General features: G+C 40.0%; 1 protein-coding gene across 49 annotated transcripts in view; it reads left to right on the forward strand.

Annotated features, from left to right (window-relative positions):
• Positions 1-24,090, forward strand: part of DLG2 (discs large MAGUK scaffold protein 2) — a 1,822,408-nt gene that overhangs the window by 1,757,321 nt on the left and 40,997 nt on the right. For 48 of the 49 annotated variants that reach the window (XR_011541520.1, XR_011541519.1, XM_070625668.1 and 45 more), the window contains one exon: positions 3,110-3,185. Coding sequence is in view for 47 of the 49 variants with exons in the window: in XM_070625668.1 (XP_070481769.1) it covers positions 3,110-3,185 (76 nt within the window). In the remaining 2 variants the exon portion in view is untranslated. Of the gene's footprint in view, positions 1-3,109; positions 3,186-21,517; positions 23,526-24,090 lie in introns of those variants that run through there. The other variant, XM_070625698.1, reaches the window with a different exon arrangement.

Below are 24,090 nucleotides of genomic sequence, written 5' to 3' on the forward strand. Positions count from 1 at the left end.
CCTGTTCTGATATAGTATAATCTCAGTGACTATATGCTTGAATTCGGTTATGGTTTATTTAATTCAGGACATTTGGAATATGGAGGCTGGCTATCATTTGTGAAAAACTCAGCCCAGACTTCTAAGGAATTTTATTGGCCTTAAACCTGTACATGACACATCCAAAATCTCATGTTTTTTGAGAATTCCCATTGGGAAAGGGAAGCATAGAAGGTCCTCGAATGCTGTTTCCTAAACTGAGTGGATGTGGATAGATACTAAGGTTAGCTGTTACCAGATACATGTTCAGGCCCTATTTCTACCACTTTCTAATTTGGCAAGCTTCAAGTTTCAGCTTTCCCAGCCCCAAAACAGAGTCGATAATACCTCTATCACTTGATTATTGCAGGGACCAAATGGGATGACGTGAATGTGAAGGAATTTTTCATTAATAATTATATGTTAAAACCTTAGCCACCACTTATACAATTATTATTATTCTCATTATTAATGAGACCTTCAACCCAAGTAGAAAGCAAAACTTCCCAACTTTCCCTTATGAGTGAACCAAACCCGTGTCACCTATATGGCAAGGCTTTAAAAATTGTTTTTTTTACTTTTTCTATTGCCTGTTTGAAGATTAATAATAAATTGTAGCAAATATTAGGTGTGTGTGCATGCATGTGTCTGTCTGTCTATCCATAAATCTGACAACATTCTTTGCAACTCTTCTAAGATTTAAGGGATGAATGACTAAAAATGGCCTCGGAGGGACATTTCTTAAGAAATCTGAAAAGAATGAACTCAGAAACCAGGGGGGAAGATTAGAATACTCTGTCCAAAGCCTTCTTAAAATAGACTACTGCGTTCAGCCTAATATTACGTATATTTGGGGCCTGTGTGAGTTCTGTGGGTTTATGCAGAGCTTGTTTGCACAGCCTAATCAAATAACCATGTCTTCTCTACATGCTACAGTCATTTTGGCATCATCTACCGAACTAGTGTCTCCCATAATTAGGCTGGTTGACGCAAAGAGGCCAGGATAAAGTCAGGGCTATGACAGCAGTTTTGGAAGGATTCAAAGAGATGCCTATGAATTAACATTTGCACTTGGATTGAAACTAAGAAAAGCTGAAGTAGGTCGGAACAGGCGTTTTCTCAGTGAGCATCTTCCCACTTGGCAGCTTACCTTATCTGAAGTCTTCCTTGCTCTCCTACCAACTGTTGTTGTTGGACGTGAGGAGGAGCTCTCAGTAGAAAATATTGCTTTAATATCTGAGGTTAGATTAAACTTTTGCTCAGCTGTTTCTACTCAAATATTCTACTCTCATGCTGAAATAAATATATTCTGAAACTCTGTTCTGTAACTATAGAAACACTGATCTTCACTGTGTTTCAGCTGGAAACACAAAAGAGCTCTCAGTTAAAAAGGAGTGTGTTGTTAATTATTGATCTATGAATAGCTCAGGTTTCATAAACCATTGTTTCTATAGATTCACATCTTTTCCTCTCTGTTTTCTTTCTTCATTTTTGAAATTAAAGCTAGTCCTATTTAAACAAGAAGTCACGTTAAAACAATACAAAGAATATTATTTTAGTTCAATAGTTATTTATCGAGGCCTTGCTGTAATACACTGTGGAGTGCTATGTGGGCTTGCCCTCAAGGAACATAAAGCCTTGTGTGTACAACGTGAAATAAACAAAATACAAGGAAACAGGAGATATTACCGATGTAGAGATCCACATAAGTGCTAGTGTGGATTGGAGGAAGGAATGATTATGTCTAACTGGAGACGCTCAAAAAAAAATTGGGGAGATATTTAAATTCCTCTCTTTTCCTCTTTTTCAACCCCAGCCTTCAAACGGGCACAAGTCCTACCAATTTTATTTTATAAATATTTCTCAAGCCCTTCCCTCTCCTCTACCTCATTATCATTTGTCATCATTTCTTGCCTGAATTATGACCATACCTTCTAAATAGGTATCCTGCTTCCTGCTGTCCCTTCCCTCCTCCAGTCTTTCTTCCTCCTCCCCCAGGGTCCTTTATTTACAATGCTAATCTATTCCATCTCCTCGCTGTGTTATATCCTCTAATAAATCATGAGGATTCCCCAAGGAAAAAACCCAAATTCTTAGTATGGATGGATACCCTTTATAAGGAGGCCCCACCACCTCTCCAGACTCACATCCTCATCCTCTATATACCCTGTACCAGAATCTTCCTGCAATCTTTGGCTTGCTTATATCCTCCAGTCACCATACATGTTGTTCCTCCTCTCTGAGAAAATCTCCTTGAACTTTTCCTACTGACAACTCTTTGTCATCCTTCAAGTCTCACATAAATTTACACCTCCTCCAAGAAGCCCACCCCAATGCTTTCCACCCCTCTTCACCCTCCAATGAGATAGATGCATCCACAGTGCTATCAGCAGTCTTACTATGCAGCATTCTCAGTCTTTGTTTATGTCTCTGTTCCTGCCAAGAGCGCATTACTGTGTGTTCATTGCAGTCATGCTTTTTAAACTGTTTATCTTTGTTCCCCAGCTCCTTGCTTGATAGAGGGTAGGCACTCAACGAGTGTTTGATGAATGAATGCAGGGCCAGGTAAAATAATGACATCTGCAGAGATGACAGGATAAGGACACTGGGGAAAAGGAAAAATTCAAGATTATCTATAACATGTTGGGTTTTAAGGTGAAGATAAATACCCAAGTGTTATTAAAGGAAATGGAATAAAAAGAAAGCAAAAAGAAAGGGGGAGGAGAGATGAGGAGAGGAGAGAAATTTACGTAGTCTCCACTTTTAGTGTTCATCTCTGTGGAGTGTGATTTCTTGCAGTAGATTTTGATTGATTTATTCAGGCATCTAAATAACAAATATTGGTTTTTTACCTCTTTGTTCCTTCTAAATACTGTGACTGTCAGTACATGTAACACAGAAATTTCAAGGGATATGTTAGTAGCTTAGAGACATTATACCAAGACATTTTATTCTAAATAAAGGAAGAGAAATATTTTAGAATGTATTTTATTTGTGCTGTAGGATAAGAAGAAATGTTCCTCATTTAATAAGAAACTTAATTGTAAATGTCTGGCCATGTGATAAAGTGTTTATTTTCAATTTTCTTTAGGGTGGAAAGAAAGGAACGTGCCCGATTGAAGACAGTGAAGTTTAATGCAAAACCTGGAGTGATTGATTCAAAAGGGGTAGGTACAAAACAATTGAAACATGAAGTTCTCTTGGTTGCCATGGATTTAACTATAATTAACATTTAGGCTTTCAGTAGCAAACAAATTATGGAGCCACCAGACAGTAGATCACTGTTAGAAATGTATTGCTAAAAGTAATGATGTAATTTCTGATAAAGTGGATTTATGGCAAATATATTAAATACTGGGGGTAAAACGGCTAATGGTTGGCAGAGATGATATGTTGATGAAGGTGATGTAATGACTACAATGAAGAGGGAAAAAGATAGTTTAGGTGTCTTCACTTCTTTAATTTATTTTCTTTTAAATTAAATGTTCTAAAAGGATAGATTTTGTAAAATATATCTACTCATCTTGTGTCTAGTCTGTTACACGTTATAAAGCTAAGACAGTGGTCATGGAAATATACACATGGATCATCTAAGTGAATACATGGATTGTTGTGACAGACATAGAAAAGAAGAGAATTAATTGAAATTTAATCACCAAAATTAAAATATTTACTCATATGCATATGTATCTTTTTAATAATAACTTTAATGAGATATAATCACATACCATATAATTCACCAATTTAAAGGATGCAGTCCAAAGGTTTTTAATATATTTAGAGTTATGCAACCATCACCACAATCAATTTTAGAACATTTCATCACCCCATAAAGAAATCTTGTAAGCAGTTACTTCCCATTTCCCCCGACTCCACTGCCACCCCACCCTACCTCTCCCTAGGCAACTGCTAATCTACTTTGTCTCTATACATTTGCCTATTCTGGATATCTCATATAAACGTAATTATACACTATGTGGTCTTTTGTGAACTGCTTCCTTCACTTTATATAATGTTCTCAAAGTGCGATTTATGTTGTAGCACGTATAAATACTTTATTTCTTTTCATTACCAGATAATATTCCATTACATGGATATACCTCATTTAATTTATCCAATCATCAGTTGATGGACATTTGGGTTGTTTCTATTTTTTGGCTTTTATGGATAACGCTGCTATGAACATTCATGTACAAATTTTTGTGTGAACACATATTCTTATTTCCATTGGATGTGTACCTAGAAGTAACCTTGCTAGGTCACATGATAACTCTATGTTTAACACTTTGAGGAACTGCCAGACTGTTTTCCAAGATGCTTGTACCATTTTACATTCCCACCATCAGTGTATGAGGGTTCCAGTTTCTCCCCATCCTCACCAACACTTGTTATTATATGTCTTTCTGCTTATAGCCATCCTGTTTGGTCTGAAGTGTTATCTCATTGTGGTTTTGACTTGCATTTCCCTAATGACTATCAGTGCTGAGCATCTTTTCATGTGCTTATTGGCCATTTGTGTATCTTCTTTGGAGAAACGTCTATTCAGATCCTTTGCCCTTTTTTAAGTGGGTCCTTTTGTTGTTGTTGAGTTGCAGAAATTCTTTATATCTTCCAGATATTAACTCATCAAATATATGCTTTCCAAATATTTTCTCCCATTCTGTGAGTTGTCTTCTCACTCTCTTGATAGTGTCCTTAAGTGCACAAAAGTTTAATTTTGATGAAGTCCAATTTATCTTTGGTTTTTTTTGTAACTTATGTTTTGGTGTCATATCTAAGGAAAAATTGCCTAATCCAAGGCCATGAAGATTTACCGCCATATTTTCTCCTAAGAGTTTTGTACTTTTAGCTCTCACATTTAGGTGCTTGATCCATTTTGAGTTAGTTTTTCATATGATGTAAGATAGGGTTCCATTTTCATTCTTTTGCATGTGAGTTGTCTTCTTAGTTTCATTTTTGGATTGTTCATTGCAAGTGTATAGACATATAATTATTTTGTATATCAATCTTCTCTCTTGCTACCTTGCTGAACCAATTTATTAGTTCTAATAGTTTTTTGACAGATTCCTCAGGATTTCCTGTGTACAAGATCATGTCATATGTACAAAGAGAGAATTTTATTTATTTATTTCCAGTCTGATGACTTTTTTTTCTTTGTTGTGCCTGATTGCCCTGGCTAGAACCTCCAGTACAATGTTGGATAGAAGTGGCAAGAGCATCCTTCCTTGTCTCATTCCTGACTTTAAGAGGAAAGCATTCAGTCTTTCACCGTTAAGTAAGATGTTAGCTGTGGGTTGTATAGCTTTTTAAACCTATTTTTAAGTGATAATACTAGTATCTTATTGCCATATTGTAAAATCCACCCCCCCCCCCCACCTTCTTTCTCTTCCTGTTGTTTTTCTCTTCATCTCCTTTCCTTCACTTTTCTGTTCTAACACTTCTGGCTTGTGCCCATCACACAGAACCACAGTTATGATCAGTAGATATCACTGTGAAAAACGAGAAGAAAAGCCATCACTTCTCAGGACTTTTGAGCCCCAAACCACAACACTGCCTTTTGTATTTTTAAGTAGAAGTGTCATTGGGCAGCCTAGTCTTTGTTATAATAACTTACTTTCCCCTAAAGTATTCAGATGAAATGAGAATTTGTTTGAATATATAGTGTCACTCTAAAAAGAAAGTGAGGCTGTGTGTCATCATGCATGGAGTACTTTCAAACAAAAATTGCTTATATATAAGGGGTTAGGATTTTTCAGTAATTCTTGGTGAGAATTTAAGGATAGATCTCCTGTTTGTTTTGTATATATAGTTGGATGCATATCAAATAATTTTTGTTAAATACCTACCATTTGCCAAACACAGGGCTAGAATTTGTGAAAAATACAAAATGTAACATAACCCCTTCTCCCCAAGAGCTTATAACATTGACTAGAGCCCAGATGTCTTTTTGATAAGGCCAAAACTTAGGTGTTGTGCTTTTTAATCATGTTGTTAAGTGCTATTAGGTATGTGCCAATGAATAGAATATAAATTCTAGGACTTGAATGACTATCGAAGGAAAGGCCATGAACACATGGGAAGGGAAACCCTGGACTGAGAGTCAAGAGGGTCAATTAACCTGGGTTCTGGTTTCAGTTCGTTACTAAGTCACCACTGCTCTTTGGGTCTCATTAGCAAAATAACAGCTTTGAACTACACCAGAGGTGTCAGACAAGTTTCATCTCCTATGTAGACTGATGGATTGATAATTTCTACCTGGAATATTGTGTTGAAAAAGATTCTGAGGCCCTATATGACCTCAGCAGGAAAAAGAAATGTGCCATGATTGATTAGTCATGCCTAGCACAACACTGGGAATTGTTCTCTACTTAAGGTCCTGGATTCAGTGATTTTTAAGTTATCTTCCAGTGGTAATTCTCCATGAGCCTATGAATTAAGAAATAATGAACTAAGTTTTCCAAATCCCCATGAGAACAATACGTCAATGAGGAGACTCTTGTCCCAAAGTAGAAAGCAAAGGACAATTAAGAGAAAGTGCACTGAAGAAAGGAGACGTAGGGGCTGGCCCATGGCATAGTGGTTAAGTTTGGCACACTCCACATCAGTGGCCTGGGTTCACAGGTTCAGCTCCTGAGCACAGACCTACACCATTTGTCAGCCATGCTGTGGCAGCGACCCACACACAAAGTAGAGGAAGATTGGCACAAATGTTAGCTCAAGGCTAATCTTCCTCAAGCAAAAAAAGAGGAAGGTTGGCAACAGATGTTAGCTCAGGGTGAATCTTCCTCAGCAAACAAAAAAAAGAAAAAGAAAGGAGTGACAACTATATGGAGAGTGGGGAATGTTGGGTCAGGAGATGCCACTCACTTTGATCCAAGCGTAGGACTACAGAAATAAGTCATTGTAACAGAGGCCTCAGTCTCTAGTATGTTGGAGCAAACTCAGTCTGAACTGAGGAGGAAAACTCTGGAATGAGAAAGAGAATGGGGTGTTTTAAATAACCTATAATTAGCTGGCTTTTATAGAGCATTGTGAATTGTCAAGTTCAGAGTGAAAGCCATGGTTACTGCCCTGGAGGAGCTTAGAATCAATTAGTATGTGTGAAGCAGGCTGTGACAAGAGCCTTAGTAGTAGTATATACAAGAGCTATGAGAATTCAAATGAATGGGCAAGCGAATGACCAGAGAGGACTTCACAGAAGAACCTAGACTTTAATTGGCCTATCAGTGCTTACGTTACTTTTCTTGAATTGTCCGTTGATTTAAAAAACATTGAATGCTGCAAAGCATCAGGCACTATGCTAGGTGCTTTGTGGGACAGCAAAATTATTGAAAAGGCAAGATCTCTCACCAGGGACCTCACAAAGAGAAATATAGGCAGGCAAATAATGGCAATACAGTATCACTGATGATCTCCGTAAATTTAGGGAATTAATAGTCTTCATTTTTAAATATCAGGGAACAAGTCTCAGGAAGATTAACTAACTCACCTAAGATCACACAGTTCGTAGGTGCAAGAATTAGGTTTAAATTCAGATCATTTTGACAGCAAAACGTTTGTCCTTTCCATTTCTTCACACTGTACCTTGTTCTGTTGGAGGTCAGAAAAGGGGGAAAGTTACTAATTATGCCTTGGGTAGGAGACAAGTCTTCAAAGAGAAAGTGAATTGAATGAGATCTTGAAGTTTGGGTAAGAGTTTGCCACACAAAGGAAATAGCATGAACATGAAGGTGGAAACTGTAGGTATATTGGGGTAAGCCCAAGCAGCCCAGGGGCACCAGATGGATGGTGTGGATGGTGTGGTGGGAGTTGTAACAAATAGGGCTGACAAGGAAGGTCTGGAAGGTCACGAAGCTTGTTTAGAAAGCCTGGCTATGAGCTTTGAAACTTACTGAATTGTGAGTATCCATGAGGAAATCTGACACTCTCTATTTGAAAGTGCCCATTTGCTACAAATGAGATACCCAGGCTTTCTGTCCCCTGCATGTACCTTCATAAAGTGTGTGTCTACATGTGCAAAGACAAGTGGACAATTGTGTCAGTAACCCAAATAATTCCAGCCTACCCAGATCCCTAAGGTCAAAGCGGTCTTCTGTTTGATGGTTCTCCTTGAGAACCATCTCGGTTCCCCAGACCTCACTGCAGCCAAGTTTTCCTGAGAATGTCAGTTAAGTCCCTAATGAGTCTCCATTCAAATCAGCCTCTGGGTGAAAACATAAGCACTTCAGAAATTTCTTTCATTGTGCTTCTAACATTTTTCATCAATTTCCTAATCAGGCATTCTGTTACCTACTGAAATGTTCAGGAAATTGTATAATCTTCAGAATCAAGCCGTTCTCCGTTGAAAAATCAATGAGTATTTGGTGACTTATGCTAAACATTGTTTTATTTTTAAAAATCATCATAATTTAAGGCAGGGATATACATGTCAGAGAGAGTATGACAGAGCTATCAATATCCTTACTAGATGTCAGTAACCTGCCATGTATAGGTGTCCCCTTCGCGCTGTAAGTCCTTTCCAAAGTAAAGTAGGCTATAAATAAATAACTAACTTATTTATCCACAAGCTGGTACAAAACAGAGGTGATAGATGTTGTTGAAAGTAGTTGGAGTATCCATTGTAAAAACCCAGACAGGTTGCATACATCTCTTAATCACCACAACAAAACTTGAAGGGAATAATTTTTCCCTCTTCATAGATTTAAAGAAATTGAGGCTTACAGAGGTGAAGAAATCTGAACCCATGTCTGACTGACTCTGAAATCCATAATCTGTTTGTTATAGCATGCTCGCTTCCTTGTTAAAAACAAGTCACACTGTGCATTTTAAGAAAAATGAAAAAGTAAATTGAATTGTTTAATTTTATTAAAAACTAACTTGAGTGTAAACTTAAATCCTGAAAGCAGAAAGCTGGTTTCCTCCATAATGTACATCTTTTTTGATGAGGACATTTCTGAAATGAGCTTGGAGCTGTACACTTTTTCTATTGTGGTCTGCCACAATAAATGAGGGGACACGTCTTAGCAAACATGTTCGTTCAGTCACAATCTTTAATAAGTCTGTATTAGATGCCAGTGCAAGGCAGCTTGCTAGGCAGTTGGACCAGGATGAAGAAGTCATGATCACTACCCTGAAGGAGCAGGGATTGCAGGGGAGAGAATAAGTCCCTGCAGGGAGCAAGTGATTAGTACCAAACAAGAGGGACAAGAAACTTGCTCTAAAGTTCGGAACAGAAGGAGATACTGGATAGGAAGCTGAAGGATTTTGAACTGGGGGGGCCTTGAAGGATTAGTAAAATTAGCAAGGGATGGGTAGTGGGGTATGAATAGGATACAGGATACATAGGAAGTAAAACATGGTTTACTTTCATTGCAAGCAACAGTTTACGAAGGAGAATAAAATGACTCAGAACTGGAAAGTTAGACAAGTTAGTTCTGGTGCCTTAAATTTTCCAGGAAACTTTATCCTGTAGATGGTGAAGAATTTGAAGGGTTGTGACCAAACCAGACCTAGTAATTTCCTCTGGCCTTGACCTTAAATGTACCTATATCATTGCCTGAATGTCACTTGCAGGCAAAGGTCCAAACTTACTCATCTTTGTTTCCCTAGCACCTAGCATGGTATCTACAAGACCCATTCTGGCTATGCAATTCACCCTTCTTCAAGGAAAGAGAAGTGAATGATCAGAACTAGTTTTCCAAGAGATCACTGTGATAATTGTGGGAAGGACAGATTGGAGGAGAGAAAGACTGACAGTGGGAGATGTTTGAGAAAGCTATTGCAGTATTCTGGGTGTGAGATTCTGAAAATCTGAACTTAAAACAGTGGCAAAAGGAAGGGAAAACAGGAAACTGTTGCCAAAGAGATCAAAGAGGACTGTCATCCTTGGACATCTGACCTAATGGGTCCTAATAACATTCTGTTTCCTTTTCCAAAGCCTGAGCTCCTTTTGAGAGGGGATGTTGACTGTTAGAGAGGGCCTGGGGCAGAGGTGAAGCCCTGGCGTTGGGTCATGGCAGTCTCCCTGCATCAGCCTGGAGCTGGCTTTGAGAAACCTCAGTTCTACTTCATAGATTCTTGGAAATTTCCATATGACCATTGATTCTTACTATGTCCCTTAAGGGTGGAGAAACTGAGAATTATTTCTCTGGGACACACAGAGTTGGTAGCAGAGCCTGCCATTGTATCGTTTACCAAAAAAAATGATTTGACAGTGTTTTGTTAGCATGATAGGAATTGTGTTTGCTTCACCATGAAGAATATGAAGATTGCATTTGTAACAGTTTCAAAGTGACACTTTGAGTTTCAAAAGAAAAGTCAATACTGTCCTCAAAAGGACACTCTTTAATAGAGTTAGTCTTTGGATGGCCAGAGCCCAGTGACGAGCTCAGATGTCGAGAGGTGACCTGGAGATTCAGGGAGGAAGGGAGGAAGGAAGCCATACTGCCCACTCCATGGGCATTAGGAGGGTGACATTTCCCCTCAAAGGTCATAAACTCAGAAAAGGCTGCTCCTCAATTTATTATCGGTTCCCTACACTCGGCTCTCTTACAGTGTCCTAACTGGTCTTTCTGGCTCTAGTCTTTCTCCTCCGATTTTTTTATCCCCATACTGCATGCAGTGTGGTTTTAACCAAACTAACGTTTTTACGCAAAGAACAAAGACAGGGCTATGTCTAGGGAATTCTGTAGTGTCACTAGCCCAGCCTGGGGAGAGCTGCTAACTCATTATATTTCTTTTGAATCTGATAATCACATCTGCCCAAACCTTCAGCTCCTACATCCACTCAGGACCACGTGAGCAGCACACAGACAATTCTCCGATAAAGAAGTGCTAGGGGCTTCTCTGTAGATGATTCGCAGACGAGCCTACAACTGAGTTTCCTTCTCTGATACCTGTAAGGAGGGCCCTTATCTGAACCCTGAAAGCCAGTTGAATTCAAGCACATCTTTTGGATGAATAAATATACATTATTTCACTTATTCCCCATAGGGTATTTGTTTTCAAGGTACTAATGAGGAAATTACTGGTCTGTGGAATAAAATGGAGAATAAATCATGCTCCTTATGTATTTCTATGCATATTCATTTCTTGGTAGTCATTTCCCTCCTGGGTCCAAAAGTACTGCTCTCAAAAATACCAAATTAATCTGCAACCTTATATACCAAATTTAGTATAATTTATAATTGACAAAAATCTATCTATTACACACGCACATCCATTTTTATAATATATTTTAGTTTGTACAGCTCTTCTCCCTTATCCAGCTTAATTCTATTTTTAAGACAATTTTCTTGTTTTGTATATGTTGACGCTTGAGTATGTTTGGTCAACCTCATCCTCAGGAGAAAAAAAATACAAAAGTTATGAAATTAAAAAGATGCCTTTGAAATCTAATGCATTTCATTGCCTAGTTAAGCTAAATCTTTCATTTAATTAGTGTCAGAAGGAGTATGGTAAATTGAAACACAATAAATTCACTTGTTCATTGTCCTCCTCCTCTCTAATGTTTTCGGTTTTTTAGGCGTCAGTTTAACAGACATTTTTTGAAGCCATACTATGTGCCAGGCACTGATTTAGGCAATGGAAATACAGCATGAAAAAGACATGATTCCAGCCTTTAGGAATCATAAAATATTCTGAGGAGATAAACATGTTAGCAAATAACAAATAGAATCTGGTAAGCACTGAGTGAGGAGTGAGCCCAAGATACCAATTGAACTCAGACCGGGAATACTTAAGCCTCTCTTGGAGTTCACAGGAAAGTTCCTAGAAGAGATAATGTCCAAAGTTAGGCTTAAGGATAAATAATATCTAACTAGGTGTAAAAGGATAGGAAGAATGTTGTACAGAGAGGACAACATGTAAAGACAGGAAATAGCACAGTGTATGCTGGGAAGCTGAAGAAGCCCAGTGTTACTTAGATACAAAAGCAAAGTACACCGCTGCACATGTCAGCAGAGGAGGCAGCGGGGAAGTCAGGAACGAGATCATGAGGGCAATGGAGAGCCTTCGGGGGATTTTAGCAGAGGTTAGAGTTTAGCAGACCGTTCTGCTGCAGTGTGGAATAAATTTCCAAAAGAAAGCAACCCTAGAAAGCAGAATTCTATGTCAATAATGCAGGTAAGACATGGAGAAGGCTAGATCTAGGACCATGGCATAGCTATAGAGAGGAAAGAAGAGACCAGAAAATATTTAGCAGAAAAAAATATATATGTGTAGCCTGGAGCGCCTACATTAATATCAGCTGAGGCTCATTAAAAATGGAGATGCCCAGCTCATCCCCAGCCTGTGGAATCAGAGTCTCTGAGGATGGGGATAGGAAAGCTACATTTTAACAAGCTCCCCAGAGATTTCTTTAGGCTCAGTAAAATTTGAGATACACAGGCATAGCAGAAAGTTTGGTATCAGACAGAATAATCAACTTGTATCAGAGTTATAATAACGTATCTAAGCCTCAATTACCTCATATGTAAAAATAGAAATCATATTAAAAGATAATATAAGTACCCGCAAATATTAGTCTATCTCTTTCCCACCCCTACCCACACTCACACACACCTCAACCCCTCCCCCTTTATAAGGCTAGAATAAGCAACTTCCTAAACGTACTCTTTTCTTTGGGTCCCAAATCCCCTTTTGCACAGATGGAGAGGACGGGAGAGTTGCTGCAGTTTGCCCTACACCCACTTGCATAACGGCTGTTTTTGACCATGTGCTTGCAGACATTGTGGCTCGGCAGGACGGTGGAGGTGGCAGCAGGACCGATCTCAGTCCCCGTCTCCTGCCCCTGCCTTTGGCTGCAAAGCGAGATTGTTTCTGAGTTCTCTACCATATCATGTGGGAAATTCCAGAACAGACTTGATTGGTGTTTATTGCATTGGAAAATCACTGCTCTTCATTCAGTACGCCAGTTACTCTGAACATCTGTAGACTGCCTTATTTTCTATGGGGCTTTTTTATAGGCATAGCTCATTTGCTCCTTACAAAAATCCTGTGAGGTAAGTATTCGTAATATGCCGATTTTACAGATGAGACAACTGAAATTTAGAAAGGATGAATAACTTACCTAAGCTCATAGAGCTAGCAAGTGGTAAAGTCGGGCCCTGCATGATAATATATTGTGTGAGCAAAATAGAATAATTGATTCTTTAAGGCATTTTTGCGTATGAATTCATTCTAGATGTTATTAGCATAGCTAATTCTTTCTATTCAATTAGTGATTCCAGGGCTAAAGTAATACAAATAGGAGATGGATAATTTGTGGTTATATAAACAACGAATATAGATTCATGATTTGAGAACACTGAGCTTTTGTTAAATTTTCTTCCCACTGTTAATTCAGGATGTTAAGTATTATTCAGAAAATTTGACTCAAACCCATTTCTGCATTGAGAGTTACTCATGAGTCAATTCTGATTCACGGCAGGGCTTCCTTTAACCTCACTCGGTAAGGTAAAAGGCCCAGAGTCACACCTTAGAGCTTGCACATTTCATTTTGCAAAGATTTTTAACTCGCTAAAAACTAAAATGCCAATACTGAAAAATAAAGATGCAGAAGCAACTGTCCAGTCATCTGACTTCCTCACTATAATAATGATAGCCCAACTCTTAGCAAGCAAAAATAGCATATCTTGCCTCTTTTTAACTGTACACTGTGTTTATATGTGGACAGAAAGTTTGTTTTTTTAATGACAGATCATGTAATGTCTGAAAAGTTTCAACAGCTTCCACTATGTTCCTAATATTCATAAAAAATACCTAATTATTTTACCCTTTTGTTAAAAAAATTAGGCTCTGAAATTAGATTGTCCTGGCTTCTTTTCTTAGCTTTCCTAACTATGTGATCTGGAAGCAGAACTCCTCTTCCTAAGACTCCGATTTTTCAGCTGTAATAATAAAATCTAGAGAGTAGATTGCAAGTTCCTTGAAGGCAGGAAGTGTAATTTATTTAGGACCTAAAGTAGTTCATGGCACTCAACTAATAATTACCAAATTAAATAATGTGAGAATAAAGAAGGTGATGTATTAGGAGAAAACTTAAGTAAATTAGAAGGTACAGCCTACACGTTTTTTGCTGTAGCTAGTGAATGGAGAAATGAACAATTTATTGTTGACTTTAAGGAAGGTTCTCTTGATCTGAGTGTTATTTACTTTCATTTCAATAAATAGATTTCGAGTTTCCCCTATGTGCACGATACTGCTCTGGGCACTGAATGGGAACACGGATGAGGAGGGCACCACCTCTGCCATCCCAGAGTTTGCCTTCTAGTGTATACACACACACACTTACACACACCCATACACACACACATCCTACTATAGTATGAGGCAAAAAAGTTTAGTGAGAGATGTACAGTGTCTTTATGTAGATTCAAAGGAGAGAGAGGGCCTACTCTAAGAGCAATTAAGAAATGCTTTCAAGAAGAGGTAACATTTTAGCTAAGTCTGTGAGGATTGAGTAAGATTTCATCACCTGTAGAATAAGTGCAATTTTCACACTTAGAAAATAGTAGAAGCAAAAGTAAAAGATAGAGGCTGTCTGGTGACCAGAAAGTACTACAGTGGACTGGAACACAGAACACACACAAGAGGGCCGTGGGAGAAGTAACGTTGGAAATGTAGCTTGAGGCTCAGTAATAGTGAGTAGCCTCTAAAAAGCTCAAGAAGGCAATTCTTTAGGCTCTGGGGCACCCATAGAGCGCCCTTATTTGGACAGAGCAGTGACGGGATATGCTTGTGAATAAAGAAGTTGACTCTTGTTGCTGGGAGGATGGATGGTGGGTATCTGGGAGAGGCTGGAGAAGTGAGGCACCTGAGGGAGGGCATTGGAAGCACTCAGGTCACAGAGGCCTCATCATAGGGATTGAAGGGAGGTCACAGATGGCAATGGCATTTAGCAGAGAATGTTGAAAATGTCATCCATGAGCACACAGAGGATCATGAATGAGTTACTAATTGGTAGAGAAAGGGGTAAAAGGCAAATTGTGCAGAGTAACTGTGTCCACTAGGATGCCAGTGGAAAGGAGAATGAACTTGGCAGAGCTTAGACTAGAAATTAAAATTGTGTGTATGCTTTGAGGCCTAATCCCAAGCAGATAGCTCCCAATACCCACCTCAGTACATTTGCCTTATCTGCCAGTTGAAGTCTTCAGCATTAGGTAATTGCTCTGCGCTGTTAGAAATCGACACCAGTTTATGCATGATACTGAAGTGAACTGAAAACCAACCCAGGCAGAATCGATAAAATTGTCACTAAAACAAACTTTTTTAAAAGACAAAACCAATTTTAGACTGATTTTCAGGTTAAAAGCAGAAAACTGATTATGATAGACCCACTCCTCTGGGATTAAGAAGTTCTTTGCGGATACTAGCAATAAGTCTTTATGTTTGCAGAGCTTCATTTCAAAGATTTCATTTCATCTTCCATTTCAAAGAGGAGGATGCAAGCTCAGAGGAACTAAATGACCTGTCCACAGTCACATAGCCAAGTGCTGTCCTTTGCAGATTCATGAATACTGTTTCATTTATTTAGCAAAGGTTTAGCACTGTGCTGGGGTTTGGGGTCACAAAGATGCATGCAAGAGCCTTTGCCCTTGCTCTTGGCAAACATTGAATGGTCTGGGAAAGATCTGAATTCCCTTGGAAGCTGGTGCTCTCGATACATAATCTGTTCCTCTCAGGTGGTCTAGGGACCTAGCACTGTGATCCTAGCTACCACTGGCCATGTCATTTGAGAGAGGCCAATTTCTCCTCTGTAAGATGGGACTTGCAAGAAGAATGCGGCAAACTAGCTCTATTAAGACGTGAGATAAACTTACCTAAAGAGACATAGTATGAAAAGCTAGTAAGTCAAATCAAAATTACACTCCACCAGAAAACTTCTGTGTGTAGCCCACATGTCATCTATCAATCATAACATAATAAGCACCATGTACCTACTGTCTAATATGAAGACATGAAACAATGAAAAGCATCTGATGACTAAGGATTATGATTTATCACATTCTGTGCACTTGAGGTCCATTTAGGGGAAAAGGGGAGAAGGGTGATTGGTATATATAGGTAACGATGGAAAAGGTCTGGGAAACATCTTTTACTTGTTTGTAGTGATAACCTGTAATGCAGATCGTTTCCATTAATTTACAGAGTTCTGGGAAATTTGGGTGACACAACGACAAAGCGAGAGCTTTCCCAGTGCCTGTTTCACATTTATTGCGAGCACTTGTCAGTATAATTTAGAGCCAATCTCACTTGAAAAAAGGCAAAAGGCTCACAGATACACCCTTTGCCTTTCATGTTTTGACAACTTCAAGAATATTTGTAAAGATTTCACTGCCACTTGCTGAAACTGGTGTTTGGGCATTCTTGATGTGACTGTTGTTATTCCTGGAAGGCCCCAAGAAGCCACCGTTTCTCTCTGTAATTGGCTTGTGCTCACCTGTCATGAAGAATTAACACTTTTATCAATTGGGAGCACATGTTTGGCGTGAAGGTGAGACTTACCACTCCACATTCATTCACCGACAAAGCGGTCTGTGAACTCCTCCCAGGCCTGCAGGCCCTCGTGGAAGTGGAGCACAAGGAGCACAAGCCCAAGGTTCAGTCAGAAAAAAATACACAAATTTATGAGTGCTACTCAGTGGTACTTTGTCAAAGGTAAGGAGCTCTCTTGTCCCCCAACTGATCCCCAAGAGCTGACTGAACTTCTTTGTTTACCCCCTTCTCAGGAAGAGGCAAAGTTCGGATTTGGTAAATAAGGAATTGGACTTTGATCAACATTTCTAAAACGTGGTAACAATATAACTAACATTTATTGAAGGTTATTTATAAGCCAGGCCATTTGCTAAATGGATTATAAGGATTTTTCTCCTCACAACAAGGCTATGAGGTGAGGGCTACATAGGGGCCTCTTTTCAAGAAAATAATCCTGGTCTCCCCCAGTCTTGACTAAATCCTTTCATGATGATATTTCCAAAATATATATAAACATAAAATTAGGTACAAGTACTGTGTGTTTAAAGCTCTTATCACCTAGAAAATTAAAAGAAATTTACAAATTAAATGTCATACATATTTGGTATTTATATTTTATAGCAACAAGATTCAAAATCACAACTATAACGTGATTGGTGCTGCTTTAGCAATGCTAACTCTTCACCCCCAATGCAGACACCATAGTGGCTGCTGTGTGGAGGGTTTCTTTTGAGTTCTACCTGCTGAGGCTTAGGTGAAGATTCAGTTCTCACCCCACTGTTTCCCCACGGTACACCCACTGCAAAACCACCGCGGAGGTCCCAGGCTGCCTCTTACTCCTCACCGAGTACTCAGCCCCCAGCACAGAGCCCTAAGGAGTTGTTGAATGAATAACTATGGACCTCAGTTATCACACTACAGATGCCCTTTCCTCTGTAGCTGAATCCAAACTTGACAGTGTTCCTTGCCTGCCTCACTATGCCATGCTCAGCTGCACTCTCTGGTGCCGTCTGCAGATAATCTGCCTGGAGCACCCCTCTGTCCACCCCCCATCCAAGTTGAATTTGCTATTTTTAATCTATCATGGGCTGAGAAACCCAAGGAACCAGCTTTTTTAAACAATTTTTTTTAATTTAATAGTAAGTAGGCTCTTGCCTGTGATGAAAGTGTGTAAGACTTTAATGGATAGATTTTGTGACTTCTCTGTCAGCTGCAAAACTCTCCTTCTTTGGGATTTATAATCCAAACACTTGAAGTTGCTGATTAAATGATAAAGAATGGTTTCTGAACTCTACGTGTAATTTCTGTAGAAAAATGTGTACTATTCGCTTATTGCTTGATTATTTCTGGAACAGAAGCAAACATGCAGTAGTACCACATGTAAAGGGGTTCACAGTACAGGCTAGCGCAGCCTCTAGAGCATCTTTCCCACCATTCCTCTGAGCCCCACCCTCCCCCAAGTCCTACACTCCATCCGCACAGCTTCACAGGATGGGGGAGGGTAGAGGGGAGAAGTATTTTCGCCCTTCCCCATTGGACAGACCTTTCCTCTGCCTGCACTGAGCTTTGCTACCTCTCCACCCAACCAACTCCTACTCGTTCTTTAATTCTCAGCTAAAATGGTGCCTCTGGACCTTCTCTGGCTTCCCCAGCAGAACCTTACTTCCTCCCCTGTGCCCTCACAGCTTATTGTACATTCTTCCATGCCAGCAATTATCACACAGTGTGCTAATAATTTGCTTAAACTGTGAGCTCCTCACTTTGTGTTCCCAATATTTATTCTAGCCTTGTTGTTGCAGAGCAGACACACACCAGGGATGAAACCCATCCCACATACCATTTGGCAAGAGCCAGCCTGAGAAAGTGAGCTTTGGCAATTCCTCTACCTAGAGGAGGTGCTTTTTTCTAATTTGCACCAGACACTTTTGCCATTGGAGCCCTGAGTATAATGTTTGGCAAAAACAGTAAATGCTTTGGGATAAAAATAAGTATCATTTATTGACCACTTACTGTGGCTAAGCCCTCACATGCCTAGATGCATTTAGCACTACAATAGCCTATCATGGAGGTATTCGTATCTCAGTCCTTTGGGATCTTCCAGTAATGGATACTGCTATCATATATAGTCTCTTCTACTGGGATATGCACTCTTCAGCCCCTGAAACGAGGGTTGAGAATGGGTAGAGAGCAATAATGTTGTCTGTTAGGTGCTATTTCCTAGGCACTGTGCTAAATGAGGCAAGTGCATTTTCTCACAAGTGGAACACAATTGTTACGTGAAAGCTATGTCCAAACAAGATGCAAAAATTCCTCCCCTTGAACCAGGACAGTAGCAGGAGGGATGGAGAAGTGACAGAAATGCACAAGTAAGGGATCAAGGATGATGGCAAAGTTTCTGGTGGATGCTAGGGGGGAAAAAATCCTCCCCAGGCGCAAGAACCATTCTCTTTGGCTTTAGAGTGACAATCAGTTTACGGTGACAGACTCATCCAGTGATTGCTGACATCTGGTACAGAAATAACAATGAACCTGCAGGACTGTGACATGAACACAGAAAGGAAAGGTGTGTGTATGTGTGTGTGTGTGTGAGTGTGAGAGGGAAGAAGGGAGGAAGGAAAGGAGGGAGAAGGAGAAAGAGAGAGAGATTGTTCTTAAAAGGAAGTGTTGAGGGGTTTGAAGGTATTTTATTCTCTTGAGGTGTGTGTATCCGTTTTCAAGGTTTTTATCTCTGCACTCTAAAGTCTTAGAGGAAGTCTTGGCCAAGTGAGAATCCGCACTTTCATCAGCTACTAGTTGAAGTTTAGCAAGCAATGTTCCATTTTTCTCTCCCCAAAAGTGAACCATTGAGAAATCCTGGGCCACTCACATCCTCTCACGTTAATACTGTGATATGCTCCTCTGACAGGCTCTGCTTGTCTCAGAAAATGCCGTCCACTTGCATATAACATATAAAATGCCCTTCAAAGGAAATGTGTAGGTGGAAGATGCTGTGTGGGCTAGACAAAAGTGTCCAAGGCAGAAATGACCTCTCCACTCATCTGCCATGTGACCTAACTCCTAATGAGAGTCCTAATCCCTGACTCGTCCTGCTAAAGTGGGGCTGTTGGCTGAGGGCCCAGCAGTCTCAGCTGTAATGGATTTGTCTCCATTTGTAAGTTACCCCTCCTTCCATTCAAGCATAAGGTGAGAATTATTCAATCAGGCACAACTTTACAAAAAGTACTATTTATTATTGTACTTACTTATTGGTTTGTTCTCGATCACTCCTGAGACACAAATGCTGCAAGTGACCTCTTGTGCTCTGGGTCTGGAATTGACATCAGATGGTGGGAGGCAAAGCAAACTGTCAGTTCCTGAAACTGAGTCGTCTTCCAAGAGGGTGAAGCTGAGCACCTCTCCTAGCTGAAGGAGGGGAGGAAAGGAAGGAAGGGGCAGAGGGAGAAAGTGGAAACATCTTCATAGCGTACAGGACCTTCGAGGTCTTCTCATTTATTGACAGAAGAGAAAGCTGATGCTAAGTGACTTTCCTAAGTTCATATAGATGGGGGGACCAGGGCCAGGGCCAGGAGCCTCTCCTCTGAGTTTCCATAGCACGTATAACCTGACTATTTACCTGTTGCTCTCTGCTGGATAGTAAGCCCCACATGCAAAAGCAAGTTACCTCTCTGAGCCTCATGTGTTACCAGTGGTGGTGGTGGTGATGGTGATGATGATGATGTTGATGATGATGATGTGAAGTAAGCAGTAGGCATTATTATTAAATTCATGGTACAGATAAGAAAAATGAATCCCAGAGAGGTTAAATAACCAGTCCAAGGCCACACAGCCAGTGAGATGATCAAACTTAGCAAGGAAGACTCAGAAAGAAAATGTGTGTAGCAGAGAAGAGATGTGCCTGGGCCTGTCTGACCCCAGGACTGGGCTCTTATCTCTTGCTTGTGCACATTCCTCATTTAACAAATACCCTGGAGTATATAGTGATGCTGGTCTCACTCTGCAACATCACATGCCTCCAATTGAGCAAACTAGATTGTGAAATGAGGTCATTGGGCCCTCCCTTCCTGCCTGCAATAGGGTGCAGCACAATTTCCCTGCCATGAACAGCCAGCTGTCACCCAAGGCATTCCTCAGCCAGCACTGCTTAGACAACTACAATGTTCTCAGTCCTGGAAGAGTGCAAACGGAAAGTAAAATAATAGTGAACTTTGGGCTTTGAAGTCTGAGAGAGCTGAGTTTGAATCCAGTTCTGCCACTTACCAGCTTGGCAAATGATGTTACCTCGCTAAGCCTCAGTTTTCTTATTTGTATATGTGTAATAATATAGATGGGGCGGGGGGGGGGGTGTAGGTATCATGGTATTGTGGGGAAGATTCACTGAGATAATTAGTACAAAATGTTGAACAAGATGTATACTGATAATGGCACAGAGAAAGAGCTCAAAAAATATTAGTTACTATTACTATTATCAAAGAGTTTACATTCTAATTGGAGAAAAGACGCATTTTGAGTTATCATATGACAGTCAAGAACTCTGCCTAATGCCTTCTGCTGGTGGAATAACTTCCCCCTCTTTCTCCCTATTCTACTTGGTGAATGATGATCTATTCTTTACTATCTAGTTCGTGTTTCACCTCTTGTTATCCTCTACAGAAGAACTTATTCTGCCTTCCTAATGCCCCTTTATTAGCTTGCCCTCACTGTCACACTGTATTAGTAACTTAAGAATCTCTGTCACTGAATTGTGAGGTCTGTTAGAGTGTGGCTCCAGTTCCTAGCGCAGTGCCTGGCTTATACATGTGCTCAGTATATATTTGGTGCATGAATTAATGGATGCAACAACCTAGGGTAGATGGGTCTGGAGTAGTTAGGAAAGGCTTCTCTCAGAAGGTCCGTGAGAGATAAGTAACTTCACAAGTGCTTAGATAGACGGCAATGGAAACAGGGGGAAAGATAGAGCATTCTGTAACTTTATGTTGGTGTAAATCAATGATGTGGATTTCAGTGGGGGTCTTTTCCTCAACAGGTAAAGGTAAATCAGCTTACAGCTTCCCTGCTGACCTCACGGGGTTACATCACCTCCAGAGTAGACGTGTAGGACCAGCCAGTGAAGACTGGCCTGAGGGATTACCAAAAAGAAGAGGAGCTCTTGAGGAAGTTGCAGAAGAACTGGCATTCCTGGGAATAAAGAAATGAAATTGAGGAGTGACTTGCTTCCTGCAAATGAGCCTATTACTTGATACTAATAGAAAGCACTTAGTGCTACTGTAGCCCCTAGGGGAACCATCACAGAAACCTCATTGCCTGAAACTTTTGAAAAGAATAAAGCAACAGAGATTATGTTTCAGAAATAAACTATAACATTTCAGGGAAAGTAATTTGCCTGGAGCAGTTCTCAGCAATGATTATTGTGGCTATATGCTGAAAGCAGAGTGGAATGCATATTTGGAATCTTTGTAAGCAGTCAACAGAAAAGGCAGTATTGCGTAGTGGTTAAGAGCTCAATTATGAAGCCAACTGCTTGGGTGTGAAACTTAGCTCATGTCTTGTAAACCCTGAGCAAGTGATTCAACCTCCTTATACCTCAGTTTCCTTATATGTAAAATGTGGGCACAATTTATAGGCATGAAATAGGTGTTGATGATATATGGAAAGGACAGAATAATCCATGTAAATCACTTAGAAAAGTACCTGCCACGTGGGTAAGCATTTAACAAATATTACTTATAAAATGCCATTATGATTACCAAGTCCCTCTTAGCGATTTTGCTCCGTGCATTGTTCTGGGCGTCCAGCCCTGGCGGTCTAGTGGTTAAGATGCAGTGCTCACACCACTGTGTTCCGGGTTTGTTTCCTGGTCATGGAACCACTCCACGCGTCTGTTGGTTGTCAAACTGTGGCAGTTGCATGTTGCTGTGATGCTGAAAGCTATGCCACAAATACCAGCAGGGTCACCCACAGTGGACAGGTTTCAGCAGAGCTTCCAGACTAAGACAGACTAGGAAGAAGGACCTGGCCACCCATTTCTGAAAAAAATTGGCCATGAAAACCCTACGAATGGCAGTGGAGCATTGTCTGATAAGCACTGGAAGGTGAAAGGATGGTGCAAAAAGACTGGGCAGGGTTCCACTCTGCTGTACACAGGGTCTCTAGGAGTCAGAATCAACTCCGTGGAACTAACAACAGCAAATTGTTCTGGGGCACTGTGGGCAGTGCAAAAGAAAATTTTCAGACAAGATCCATCCTGGTGCTTATGGAGTTAGGCTGAAGGTGAAACAAAAAACTAACATCAATGAGGCAGGTAAGGAACACAAGTCCCAAACTGCATGACTGGGTGCTGAGGAGGCAGAGGACTAGAAGCATCAGAGAAGAAGCCTAACCTGGTGGGAGTGCAATAAAGGTTCACAAAAGGTAATTAAGACTGGATTTCATTCAGGTTAGGATATTATCATGTATTTTGTCAAACTCTGGATCCTGGAGGGGAAAAAGCATACAAATAAAAGAACGCTCTCAATTATCAATGCATTTAGAGAATGCTAAAATAGAAAAGGGAAAAAAGGAATTTTTTTTAACTTGACTTTGAGGTTTCAGAATTTAACAATGATAGAGATGAAAGAAATCTTAGAGATCAGCTGGTCTAAGCACATTGTTTTACAGATGAAGAGATAGGCCTAAAGATGCAAGGTGACTTGCCCAAGTCTCACTGGAAACCCAGGTCTCCTCATTCTCCTCAGTCTGATTCTCAGCTCCCTGTAGATGTTGGTTGGTTTCTCTGGCTCCTGAAAGCCATTCTTCTTGCCTAACACCGATCAGCTGTTTGGCCTTCCATTTATGAGCCCAGAGTATTTCCCACTGGCTCCTGCTGCTGTTCCTTCTGTGGCCAGTTGTATGCTGACAGCCATATCTTGCAGGCTTAGCCTTCTAGACATTGACAGGAATTTTTGAATTGTAGCAAATAGCAATCAAAGGAAAGGGAGAAAAAAAAGGCAGGAAAGGAGGGAGGGAGGGAGGAAGAAAGGAAGGAAACATAGAAATCAAGAAATTAGTAGTAGGACTACCCTCTGATCCGCCCATCTGTTCTGATCCCCATTTGTCTGTATAACACATGAGAATTTAAAACTAATTCTAACACTTCCCAGTGTTAAGAATATCTTGAAAATGAGTACAGTGGAGAATGAAGGGTTTTTATTTTCTTTGCTTAGTTTTGCTTTGTCTTCAGATTCTGTGGGTTGTTGTGTAAGCTACAGTATTTTGTGGCTTACTGATGAAATGCTGGAGAATTCCAGAATTATGAAGCAATTTATTGGAGTCACATAGACTGGCAGTTTCCTATGGAGTCTACCACACAAAATGGTGCACAAATTGGCAAAGAAAATGACACGTCAGAATGAGTTACCAAATTTTTTCATCTCTAGCACTAGTCTACAAATGTCAATATCTATTTAAATGAAGACTAAATTGCTAAGGGCTTAGCAGAAGGCTTGGCACATAGAAGGACATAGTAGCCATTCAATAAATAAATTTATTAATGAATAAAGTGAAAAATTATAAATTATAAATTTATTAATAAATAAAGTGAATAAATAAATGAACAAGTGA

Source organism: Equus przewalskii, chromosome 6, assembly GCF_037783145.1.
Source record: "Equus przewalskii isolate Varuska chromosome 6, EquPr2, whole genome shotgun sequence".
NCBI lineage: Eukaryota > Metazoa > Chordata > Mammalia > Perissodactyla > Equidae > Equus > Equus przewalskii.